Genomic DNA, 12,282 nt, shown 5'->3' with positions numbered 1-12,282 from the left:
TCTGTCTCTCTGTCTGTCTCTCTGTCTGTCTCTCTGTCTGTCTCTCTGTCTGTCTCTCTGTCTGTCTCTCTCTGTCTCTCTCTGTCTGTCTGTCTCTCTCTGCCTTTTTCTCTTTTTTATGTATGTTTGTCTTTTTCTCTCTCAGGCTGTGATGCTTTCTTATGAGATGTAGTGGCTCGTCACCCCATTTCCTTGCTGTCTGTCTCTCGCCCCGTGTTTCTTTTGGCCAGAGCCACATAGTTAACTATATAGGGAATATTGTGCCATTTTAGACTTCTGACTCACTGTCTCTCTCCAACTCTGTCGGGGTCTGCAGACCTCAGGTGGTGGATGCCGTGACCTCGTCCCAGACGCCCGCCTCCCTGGACGCCATGCTGCAGTTCCTCAACTTTGCCGACCCCAAAGGCCTGGTTCTGCAGGAAAGGTTCCTGTACGCCTGCGGCTTCGCCTCGCACCCCAACGAAAGAATGCTCCAGGCTTTGGTGGTGAGTGGCCAATGGCTGCCACTTGCTTAAACTCTACAAACCAAAATGAATGAAATGCATGTCCAACAAAGCGGGATGGGAGAAATTATTCGGTAAAAGTCAGTTCAACGTTTTCAGTTGGTTAGACAGATATGTCATTGTGACTTCTGACAGGCACCGCAACACAACACTAGACCCATGCACTGCCAGGTGCATGGGTCTAGTGTTGTGTTGCGGTGCCTGTGTAAGGGCTATTTGACGAAGAAGGAGAGTGATGGAGTGCTGCTTCAGATGACTTGGCCTCCACAATCACCTGACCTCAACCCAATTGAGATAGTTTGAGTTGAGTTGGACCGTAGAGTGAAGGAAAAGCTGCCAACAAGTGCTCAGCATATGTGGGAATTTCTTCAAGACTGTTGGAAAAGCATTCCAGGCGAAGCTGGTTGAGAGAATGCCAAGAGTGTGCAAAGCTGTCATCAAATGCAAAGGGTGGCTATTTTGAAGAACCTCAAATATAAAAAAAAAATTTTTTGGTTACTACATGAGTCCATATGTGTTATTTCATAGTTTTGATGTCTTCACTATTCTACAATGTAGAAAACAGTACAAATAAAGAAGAAACCTTGTTGAATGAGTAGGTGTTCTAAAACTTTTGAACGATAGTGTGTACACACAGAATTTGTGGTGCAGTTGTTTCTCTTTCTCTTCGACGTTGCATCTACTCTTCCTCTCAAACAACTTTCAAAATTGCAATTATATTTAAAATGTTTTTTTTTGTGTACTGTATGATAAAACATATGGCGATTTAATTACACGCATTGTTTTTTTCAGGACATTTCAAAGGGCAAGATTGTCAGTAATGACATCAAAGAGTCGGTGGTGATCATCATGGGTGCCCTTGTGCACAAGCTCTGTCAGAAAGGAGGTTGTGAGCTACCAGTGAGTTTGACCCTATGTCTGTAATGAGGGGAGTTGTACAAAATTCTTAAAGGGATTCACACATTCTGTTTACTTCATATTCATCTCCAGCACCACCCCAACATCAACATATGTGAAAATGGTGTTTCGTAGTTCAAAAGATGGAGGAAGATGACTGTTTCTGATGACATCATCTGTTGTGCATCATGTAATTTTAACCAACTATGAGTAGGCATTGTGAGTAGGCATTGTCTCGATGAATGTGAAGTAGAAATGAGCCAACTGAGCCAAGTGCGACTATTGTAATGCCAGACTGGAATAGTGTAGTGATACAATAGTGAGACGTAGCTGTGTCTGATGGTTCGAAAAGATACAGAAATMATSCCTCTGATGGATTTGGYCTCTGAGTGGCGCAGCGGTCTKAGGCACTGCATCTCCGTGCTAGAGGCATCACTACAGACCCTGGTTCAACTCCAGYKTGTATCACAACTGTCCATGATTGGGATTCCCATAGGGCGGCACACAATTGGCCTAGCGTCATCCGGGTTAGGGTTTGGCCGGGGTAGGCCGTCATTGTAAATAAGAATTTGTTTTTAACTGACTTGCCTAGTTAAATAAAATCAATATGATCCTTTTGTGAAATGCACCAAAGAAAGTCACAATTTCTTAAAAGGAACTATACAATGGCTGACTTATTGTGTGTTTTTGTCTCATGTACAACCCAGACTGTGGTTGAGGTGAAGAAAATGATTCTGGAAGGACCCGACAGTACGCAGGTGGAGTCAGACGTTCAGATGTACCTGCTAGCGCTGAAGAACTCCCTGCTGCCCGAGGCCATTRCCCTGTTTTCCAAATATGCTGAGTCGGAGGTCGGAGCCTACTGCACCATCTCTCTCACAGCCCTGCAGAGATACGATGTCGCCCTCATCACAGACGAGGTGAGGCCATTTGACGTCTAAATTCACAGGGGAAGTGCAGGATGAGGGAAGCTGGATTGCCATTCCCAGAGCCATATATTTAGATATATTTCTCGTATTTCGATATACCCTTAGTATGTATGTGGACACCTGCTGTAAAGTAACAAAATGTGGAAAAAGTCAAGGGGTCTGAATACTTTCCAAGTGCACTGTATATGCATGTATGTATGCATGTATGTATGTACAGTGCATTCGGAAAGTATTCAGACCCCTTGACTTTTTCACGTTTTGTTACTTGACAGCCTTATTCTAAAATGGATTCAATTGTTTTTCCCCCTCACCAATCTACACACAATACCTCATAATGACAAAGCAAAAACYGGTTTAGAAATGTTAGCTAGTTTTTTTATATTTTTTAATCACATTTGCGTAAGTATTCAGACCCTTTACTCAGTACTTTGTTGAAGCACCTTTGGCAGTGATTACACCCTCGAGTCTTCTTGGGTGTGACGCTACAAGCTTGCCACACCTGTATTTGGAGAGTTTCTCCCATTCTTCTCTGCAGATCCTCTCATGCTCTGTCAGATTGGATGGGGAGCGTCATTGCACAGCTATTTTCAGGTCTCTCCAGAGATGTTCAAGTCCGAGCTCTGGCAGGGCCACTCAAGGACATTCAGAGACTTGTCCTGAAGCCACTCCAGCYTTGTCTTAGCTGTGTGCTTAGGGTGGTTGTCCTGTTGGAAGGTGAACCTTCACCCCCAGTCTGAGGTCCTGAGTGCTCTGGAGCAGGTTTTCATCAAGGATCTCTCTGTACTTTGCTCGATTCATCTTTCCCTCAATCCTGACAAGTCTCCCAGTCCCTGCCGCTGAAAAACATCCCCACAGCATGATGCTGCCACCACCATGCTTCACGTTAAGGATGGTGTTAGATGGGTGATGAGCTGTGCCTGGTTGTCTCCAGACGTGACGCTTGGCATTCAGGCCAAAGAGTTCATTTTTMGTTTCATCAGACCAGAGGGTCCTTTAGGTGCCTTTTTTCAAACTACAAGCGGGCTGTCGTGTGCCTTTTACTGAGGATTGGCTTCCGTCTGGCCACTACCATAAAGGCTTGATTGGCGAAGAGTTGCAGAGATGGGAGAACCTTCCAGGTAGGACAACCATCTCCACAGATAAACTCTKGAGCTATGTCAGAGTGACCATCGAGTTCTTGGTCACCTCCCTGACCAAGGCCCTTCTCCCCCGATTGATCAGTTTGGCCAGGCAGCCAGTTCTAGGAAGAGTCTTGGGGGTTCCAAACTTCTTCCATTTAAGAATGATGGAGGCCACTGTGTTCTTGGGGACCTTCAAWGCTGCAGAKWTTTTTTTGGTACCCTTCCCCAGATCTGTGTCTCGACACAATCCTGTCTCGGAGCTCTYTGGACAATTCCTTCATCCGCATGGCTTGGTTTTTGCTCTGACATGCACTGTCAYCTGTGGAACCTTACATAGACAGGTGCGTGTCTTTACAAATCACGTTCAATCAATTTAATTTAACACAGGTGGACTCTAATAAAGTTGTAGAAACATCTCAAGGATGATCAATGGAAACAGGATTCACCTGAGCTCAATTTCGTGTCTCATACCAAAGGGTCTGAATACTTAAGGTAAATAAGCTATTTCTGTTTTTTAATAAATGTGCAAACATTTTGAAAAACCTGTTTTCACTTTGTCATCATGGGGTATTGTGTGTGTGTGTGTGTGTGTGTATATATATATATATATTATATATATATATATATATATATATATATATATATATATATTTTTTTTTTAAATACATTTTAGAATAAGGCTGTAACGTAACAAGTTGTGAAAAAGTCAAGGGGTCTGAATACTTTCCGTTGTGTTGTCCATGTATTTCCGTATTAGAGAAACACACACAGTTGAAGTCAGAAGTTTACAGACACCTTAGCCGAATACATTTAAACTCAGTTTTTCACAATTCCTGACATTTAACTAGTAAAAATTCCCTGTCTTAGGTCATTTAGGATCACCACTTTATTTAAGAATGTGAAATATCAGAATAATAGTAGAGAATTATTTATTTAAAGCTTTTATTTCTTTCATCACATTCCCTGTGGGTCAGAAATTTACATACACTCAATTAGTATTTGGTAGCATTGCCTTTAAATATTTTCCTTGGGTCAAGCGTTTTGGGTAGCTTCCACAAGCTTCCCACAATAAGTGAATTTTGGCCCATTCCTCCTGACAGAGCTGGTGTAACTGAGTCAGGTTTGTAGGCCTCCTTGCTCACACACGCTTTTTCAGTTCTGCCCACAAATTTTCTATAGGCATGATGAGGTCAGGGCTTTGTGATGGCCACTCCAATACCTTGAATTTGTTGTCCTTAAGCCATTTTGCCACAACTTTGGAAGTATGCTTGGGGTCATTGTCCATTTGATGACCCATTTGCAACCAAGCTTTAACTTCCTGACTGATGTCTTGAGATGTTGCTTCAATATATCCACATAATTTTCCTCCCTCATGATGCCATCTATTTTGTGCAGAGCACCAGTCCCTCCTGCAGCAGAGCACCCACAACATTATGCTGCCACCCCCGTGATTCACGGCTGGGATGGTGTATTCGGCTTGCAAGCCTCCCACTTTTTTCCTCCAAACATAGAGGGTCTTATGGCCGAACAGTTCTATTTTTTTTCATCAGACCAGAGGACATTTCTCCAAAAAGTACAATCTTTGTCCCCATGTGCACTTACAAACCATAGTCTGGCTTTTTTATGGTAGTTTTGGAGCAGTGGCTTTTTCCTTGCTGAGCGGCCTTTCAGGTTCTGTTGATACAGGACTCGTTTGACTGTGGATATAGATACTTTTGTACGTGTTTCCTCCAGCGCATCTTCACAAGGTCCTTTGCTGTTGTTCTGGGATTGATTTGCACTTTTCACACCAAAATACGTTCATCTCTAGGAGACAGAACGCGTCTCCTTCCTGAGCGATATGGCGGCTGCGTGGTCCCATGGTGTTTATACTTGCGTACTATTGTTTGTACAGATGAACGTGGTACCTTCAGGCGTTGCTCCAAGGATGAACCAGATACAATTATTTTCTGAGGTCTTGGCTGAATTCTTTGATTTTCCCATGATGCCAAGCAAGAGGCACTGAGTTTGAAGTAGGCTTGAAATACATCCACAGGTACACCTCATTGATCAAATATGTCAATTAGCCTATCAGAAGTTTCTCAAGCCATGGCTCATTCTCTGAATTTTCCAAAGCTGTTTAAAGGCACAGTCAACTTAGTGTGTGTAAACTTCTGACCCACTGGAATTGTGATACAGTGAAATAATCTGTCTGTAAACAATTGCTGGAAAAATTACTTGTGTCATGCACAAAGTAGGTGTCCTAACCGGCTTGCCAAAACTATAGTTTGTTAACAAGAAATMTGTGGAGTGGTTGAAKAACGAGTTTTAATGACTCCAACCTAAGTGTATGTAAACTTCCGACTTCAACTGTGTGTATATATATTTCAGGTGAAGCAGACGGTAAACCGAGTGTACCACCAGAACCGCCGGGTCTATGAGAAGAATGTGAGGGCAGCAGCTGCGGATGTGGTCTTCAGCAGCAACCCCTCTTACATGGAGGTGAAGAACATGCTCCTGTCCATCGGAAACCTGCCCAGAGAGTTGAACAAGTACATGCTTTCCAAGGTCAATGACATCCTCCACTTTGAAATGCCTGCCAGGTGGGTGATGGGATTTACATTTTGATTTCTAAGTTCTTTGGTATTTTCATTTTATTCAGACAGAAACAGCACTAAATGAGTGTGGAGACTAGCGGTGGGGCTGGGATTCGTACCCACKCTGGGGTGGTGTATATGTGGTGCAGGCAGTGGCGTTACCTGCTAGACCAGCAGGCACTCATTTTATTTCATTTGACAAATAAAAACCTAAATTGAAGGCAGGCGTTACTTAGTGAGCTCCAAAAGTATTGGGACAGTGACACATTTTGTTGTTTTGGCTCGGTACTCCAGCACTTTTGGATTTGAAATGATACATGAGGTAAAAGTGCAGACTGTCAGCTTTAATTTAACGGTATTTCCATCCATATCAGTTGAACTGTTTAGAAATTACAGCAATGTTTGTAGTCCCCCCATTTTAGGGGACCTGTATACGAAACATCAAGAATAGCCTCAAACAGCCCCCCCCGCCCGCACCCCCACTTCACCCTCAGAATAGCCTCAATTCGTTGGGGCATTGTCTTTATAAGGTGTCGAAAGCGTCCCACTGGGTTGCTGACCCATGTTGGACTCCAATGCTTCCCACAGTTGCTTCAAGTTGGCTGGATGTCCTTTGAGTGGTGGACCATTCTTGATACACATGGGAAACTGTTGAGTGTGAAAAACCCAGCAGCGTTGCAGTTCTTGACACAAACCGCAACGCCTGGCACCTACTAACAGTKCGGTCTCGAGGCCACATATTGAGTGTCTCGGTCTTGTCTCGGTGTCGTATACATTTGTACTTGGTCTTGACTCGGTCTCAGACAGTGAGGACTTGTAATTTCTTGCCGAGACCAGCAGAGTAAAAAAACTCATAATTATCAGCATTAATTTAGTCAGCGCATAAAACAGCTTTCTTGTAACATTATCTTAACAGCCTTTATATCTATTAGAGACATGTTTGCGCAGTGGTGAACATATAGGCCTTAATTGTGTGACAGGTTTGTTATTCTGAAAGGACAGCAACTGTAATACCAGCTCGCTCATGTAGGAGAGTGCACTTTATTTTCCAAAGGGACAGTGGTGTATTCCCTACTTCTTAATCCCTACTGATGTGTATCAAAGTAGTGTAGTGGAGGTATACGATTGATCAATTATGTAGTACAATAGAGAAATCATGCACAAAGGAGCTTCTGTGATGGTCTGGAGGGTGGTGCGGGCTGCCCAACGCATCACCGGGGGCACACCTACAGCACCCAATATCACAGGAAGGCCAAAAAGATAATCAAGGACATCAACCACCCGAGCCACTGCCTGTTCACTACGCTATCATCCAGAAGGCGAGGTCAGTTCAGGTGCATTAAAGCTGGGACCGAGAGACTGAAAAACAGCTTCTATCTCAAGGCCATCAGACTGTTAAACAGCCATCACTAGCCGGCTACTACCCGGTTACTCAACCCTGCACCTTAGAGGCTGATGCCCTATATACACAACCGTTCAAAAGTTTGGGGTCACTTAGAAATGTTGTTTTTGAAAGAACCACTTTTTTTTTTGTCCATTACAATAACATCACATTGATCAGAAATACAGTGTAGACATTAATGTTGAAAAGGACTATTGTAGCTGGAAACGGCAGATTTTGAATGGAATATCTTCATAGGCGTACAGAGGCCCATTATCAGCAACCATCACTCCTGTGTTCCAATGGCATGTAGTGTTAGCCAATCCAAGTTTATCATTTTAAAAGACTAATTGATCATTAGAAAACCCTTTTGCCATTATGTTAGCACAGCTGAAAACGGTTGTGCTGATTAAAGAAGCAATAAAACTGGCCTTCTTTAGACTAGTTGAGTATCTGGAGCATCAGCATTTGTTGGTTCGATTACAGGCTCAAAATGGCCATAAACAAAGAACTTTCTTCTGAAACTCATCAGTCTATTCTTGTTCTGAGAAATGAAGGCTATTCCATGCTAGAAATTGTCAAGAAACTGAAGATCTGGTACAACGCTGTGTACTACTRCRTTCACAGAACAGCGCCAACTGGCTCTAACCAGAATAGAAAGTGGGGTGGGAGGCCCCGGTGCACAACTGAGCAAGTGGACAAGTACATTAGTGTGTCTAGTTTGAGAAACAGATGCATCACAAGTCCTCAACTGGCAGCTTCATTAAATAGTACCCGCAAAACACCAGTCTCAACGTCAACAGTGAAGAGGCGACTCCGGGATGCTGGCCTTCTAGGCAGAGTTGCAAAGAAAAAGCCATGTCTCAGACTGGCCAATAAAAATAAAATATTTAAGACCGGGATCCTCCTCATCAAAAAAGCTGACTAGCATAGCCTAGCCTAACGCGACAGGGATATAATTTTCATGAAATCACAAGTCCAATACAGCAAATGAAAGATAAACATCTTGTGAATCCAGCCATCATTTCCGATTTTTAAAATGTTTTACAGTGAAAACACAATATATATTTATATTAGCTCACCACAATAGCCAAACACACAACGGCATTTATTCACCGTAAAGATAGCTTTCACAAAACCCACAAATAGAGATAAAATTAATCACTAACCTTTGGACAACTTCATCAGATGACAGTCTTATAACATCATGTTATACAATACATTTATGTTTTGTTCGAAAATGTGCATATTTAGAGGTACAAATCCTGGTTTTACATGTATATGTAGCCATGATGCACCAAATTGTCCGGAGATATTTTGGACAGTCACGTAATCTAACCAAAGAACTCATCATAAACTTTACTAAAAAATACATGTTGTACAGCAAATGAAAGATACACTGGTTCTTAATGCAACCGCTGTGTTAGATTTTTTWWWAATAACTTTAGTACAACATACAGCATGCAATATTGTGAGACAGCGCTCACCTATTCTCCGCCTTGTTGGAGCCAACATATTCCACAAAAATACGAAATAACATCATAAATATTCTCTTACTTTTGATGATCTTCCATCAGAATGTTGTGAAAGGAGTCCTAGTTCCAGAATAAATCGTTGTTTTAGAATGTCCATTTCTTCTGTCGAATTAGCAACTTTGGCTAGCCATATGGAGGGCACATGTCCAAAAAATCTTTGCGTCTGGAACGAAAAATTCCCAATAAACATCGAATAAACTGGTCAAACTCGGTTGAAAATCCTACTTTATGATGTTCTTCTCATATGTATCCAATAAAATCAGAGCCGGAGCATTTCGTCGTGTATACCTYACGCTTTTCAGAAGACAATGTGAGGTTCCCCGGCGCGCAGTTGATTACTGCCAAAAGAGCGGACCTGTCACTCCAAAAGCTCTCATTCGGTCTCAGATCAAGCTAGACACCCCATTCAACATTCCACTGCCTGTTGACATCTAGTGGAAGGCGTATAAAGTGCATACAGATCCATAAATATAAGCCAGTTGAATAGGCAGGCCCTGACACAGAGCCCCATTTTCAGAATTTTCACTTCCTGTTTGGAAGTTTGCTGCCAAATGAGTTCTGTTTTACTCACAGATATAATTCAAAGTTTTAGAAACTTCAGAGTGTTTTCMATCCAATAGTAATAKTAATATGCATATTGTATGATCTAGAACAGAGTACGAGGCCGTTTAATTTGGGCACGATTTTTCCCCAAAGTGAAAACAGCGCCCCCTATTAAGAAGTTAAACAGCTTTGAAAATTCCAGAAAATTGTGATGGCTTTAGAAGCTTCTGATAGGCTAATTGACATCATTTGAGTCAATTGTAGGTGTACCTGTGGATGTATTTCTAGGCCTACCTTCAAACTCAGTGCCTCTTTGCTTGACATCATGGGAAAATCAAAAGAAATCAGCCAAGACCTCAGAAAAAAATTGTTTAAACACCATGGGACCACGCAGCCGTCATATCGCTCAGGAAGGAGACGCCTTCTGTCTCCTAGAGATGAACGTATTTTAGTGTGAAAAGTGCAAATCAATTACCAGAACAACAGCAAAGGACCTTGTGAAGATGCTGGAGGAAACACGTACAAAAGTATCTATATCCACAGTCAAATGAGTCCTGTAACAACATAACCTGAAAGGCCGCTGAGCAAGGAAGAAGTCACTGCTCCAAAACCGCCATAAAAAAGCCAGACTACGGTTTGCAACTGCACATGGGGACGAAGATCGTGCTTTTTGGAGAAATGTCCTCTGGTCTGATGAAACAAAAATAGAACTGTTTGGCCATAATGACCATCCATATGTTTGGAGGAAAAAGGGGGAGGCTTGCAAGCCGATCACCATCCCAACCATGAAGCACGGGGGTGGCAGCATCATGTTGTGGGGGTGCTCTGCTGCAGGAGGGACTGGTGCTCTTCACAAAATAGATAGCATCATGAGGGAGGACATTTTATGTGGATATATTGAAGCAACATCTCAAGACATCAGTCAGGAAGTTAAAGCTTGGTTGCAAATGGGTCTATCAAATGGACAATGATCCCAAGCATACTTCCAAAGTTGMGGCAAAATGGCTTAAGGACAACAAATTCAAGGTATTGGAGTGGCCATCACAAAGCCCTGACCTCATGCCTATAGAAAATTTGTGGGCAGAACTGAAAAAGCGTGTGTGAGCAAGGAGGCCTACAAACCTGACTCAGTTACACCAGCTCTGTCAGGAGGAATGGGCCAAAATTCACTTATTGTGGGAAGCTTGTGGAAGGCTACCCGAAACGTTTGACCAAAGTGAAAAAATTTAACTGCAATGCTATCAAATACTAATTGAGTGTATGTAAACTTCTGACCCACTGGGAATGTGATGAAAGAAATAAAACCTGAAATATATTATTATCTCTACTATTATTCTGACATTTCACATTCTTAAAATAAAGTGGTGATCCTAACTGACCTAAGACAGGGAATTATTATGAGGATTAAATGTCAACAATTGGGAAAAACTGAGTTTAAATGTATTTGGCTAAGGTGTATGTAATCTTCTGACTTCAACTATAGCTCTTTTTTTAAACCTTTTATTTAACTAGGCAAGTCAGATAAGAACAAATTCTTATTTACAATGAAGGCCTCCTGCGGGGACGGGGGCTGGGATGGAAAAAAAATTGTTTTTAATAAAATATAAATATAGGACAAAACACACATCACGACAAGAGACCACACAACACTACATAAAGCGAGACCTAAGACCACAACATAGCAAGGCAGCAACACATGACAACAGAATGGTAGCAACACAACATGGTAGCAGCACAAAACATGGTACAAACATTATTGGGCACAGACCACAATACATCACGCAAAGCAGCCACAACTGTCAATAAGAGTGTCCATGATTGAGTCAGCTCTGATTTTGGCTATAGTGCACTGGTCTGTGTAGACTCTGGTCCTGGACAAGACAGATGTTTTATTTACTGCAGTGTCTTAATTGTCCTAACCCACGGCCACTTTCCCACTCTCGTTTGCTATAGAATTTTCACAAATACCTTACATTCTAAGAATGTATGAAAACGTGAAAAGGACCATATCTAAGTGGTTGCTTGTCAGAAAATGTAAAACTAAAAGTTTAATTCTTCCTGGGGGTGTGTATAAACATATTTTAATAAGATTTCATGTTGCTAAAATGCTGTCAGTTCCATTTTAAATGCAACGATGTTTCATTCACACAAGTTATTTTCAAACAGCAAGTGTGCTGCAATAAAACTCTCACCATATGATGATCATTTGAAACTTCTTGTTCTTGAAAAAGGAGAAGCTGTAAGGGTACTGTGTGTAGCTGGTGTAGAGAGTCAGGCGCAAGACAGCAAATATGAGTAATCAACGTTACTTTGTACATTTGTCATTTTGAGTAAAAGTACATCACGAGCACACCATAACGGACCGAAAATACAATAAACAATCACTCACAAACAAACATGGGGAACAGAGGGTTAAATAATAAACAGGTAATTGGGTGAGTGAGACCAGGTGTGTAAGACTAAGACTAAACAAATGGAAAATGAAAAGTGGATTGGCGGTGGCTAGAAGGCCGGTGACGTCGACCTCCGGACGCCGCCCGAACAAGGAGAGGGACCGGAAGTCGTGACAAGCTAACAAATTACCAACATCCTCTTTGATAACACCTGCTGCAAACTAGCTGACAACAAAAGCTAGCTAGCTAGACCGTGGGAAAACTACTGCTCACTATTGCGCAGAAGTTTCCGTACCTTTTTTGTGTGAAAATGGTCACATCCATTTAAGTTAAAATCTGATTGGTTAATTCCACTGTAACTCCAAAATGTTGCCCTAATACAGTTGAATGGTAGATGCCTTCAT

General features: G+C 42.1%; 1 protein-coding gene across 1 annotated transcript in view; it reads left to right on the top strand.

Moving 5' to 3' along the window:
* Positions 1-274: 274 nt before the first annotated feature.
* The window catches only part of LOC112068700 (microsomal triglyceride transfer protein), a 31,632-nt gene continuing 19,624 nt past the window's right edge, over positions 275-12,282 (top strand). Inside the window, exons 1-4 of the mRNA XM_024135898.2 lie at positions 275-485; positions 1,296-1,403; positions 2,108-2,320; positions 5,821-6,032. Of these exons, the coding sequence (XP_023991666.2) occupies positions 372-485; positions 1,296-1,403; positions 2,108-2,320; positions 5,821-6,032 (647 nt within the window). The 5' untranslated portion in view covers positions 275-371. The remainder of the gene's footprint in view (positions 486-1,295; positions 1,404-2,107; positions 2,321-5,820; positions 6,033-12,282) is intronic.

Source organism: Salvelinus sp. IW2-2015, unplaced genomic scaffold (assembly GCF_002910315.2).
Source record: "Salvelinus sp. IW2-2015 unplaced genomic scaffold, ASM291031v2 Un_scaffold649, whole genome shotgun sequence".
Taxonomy (NCBI): domain Eukaryota; kingdom Metazoa; phylum Chordata; class Actinopteri; order Salmoniformes; family Salmonidae; genus Salvelinus; species Salvelinus sp. IW2-2015.
The sequence above is the reverse complement of the archived record's forward strand: the minus strand, read 5'-3'. Positions and strand labels throughout refer to the sequence as shown.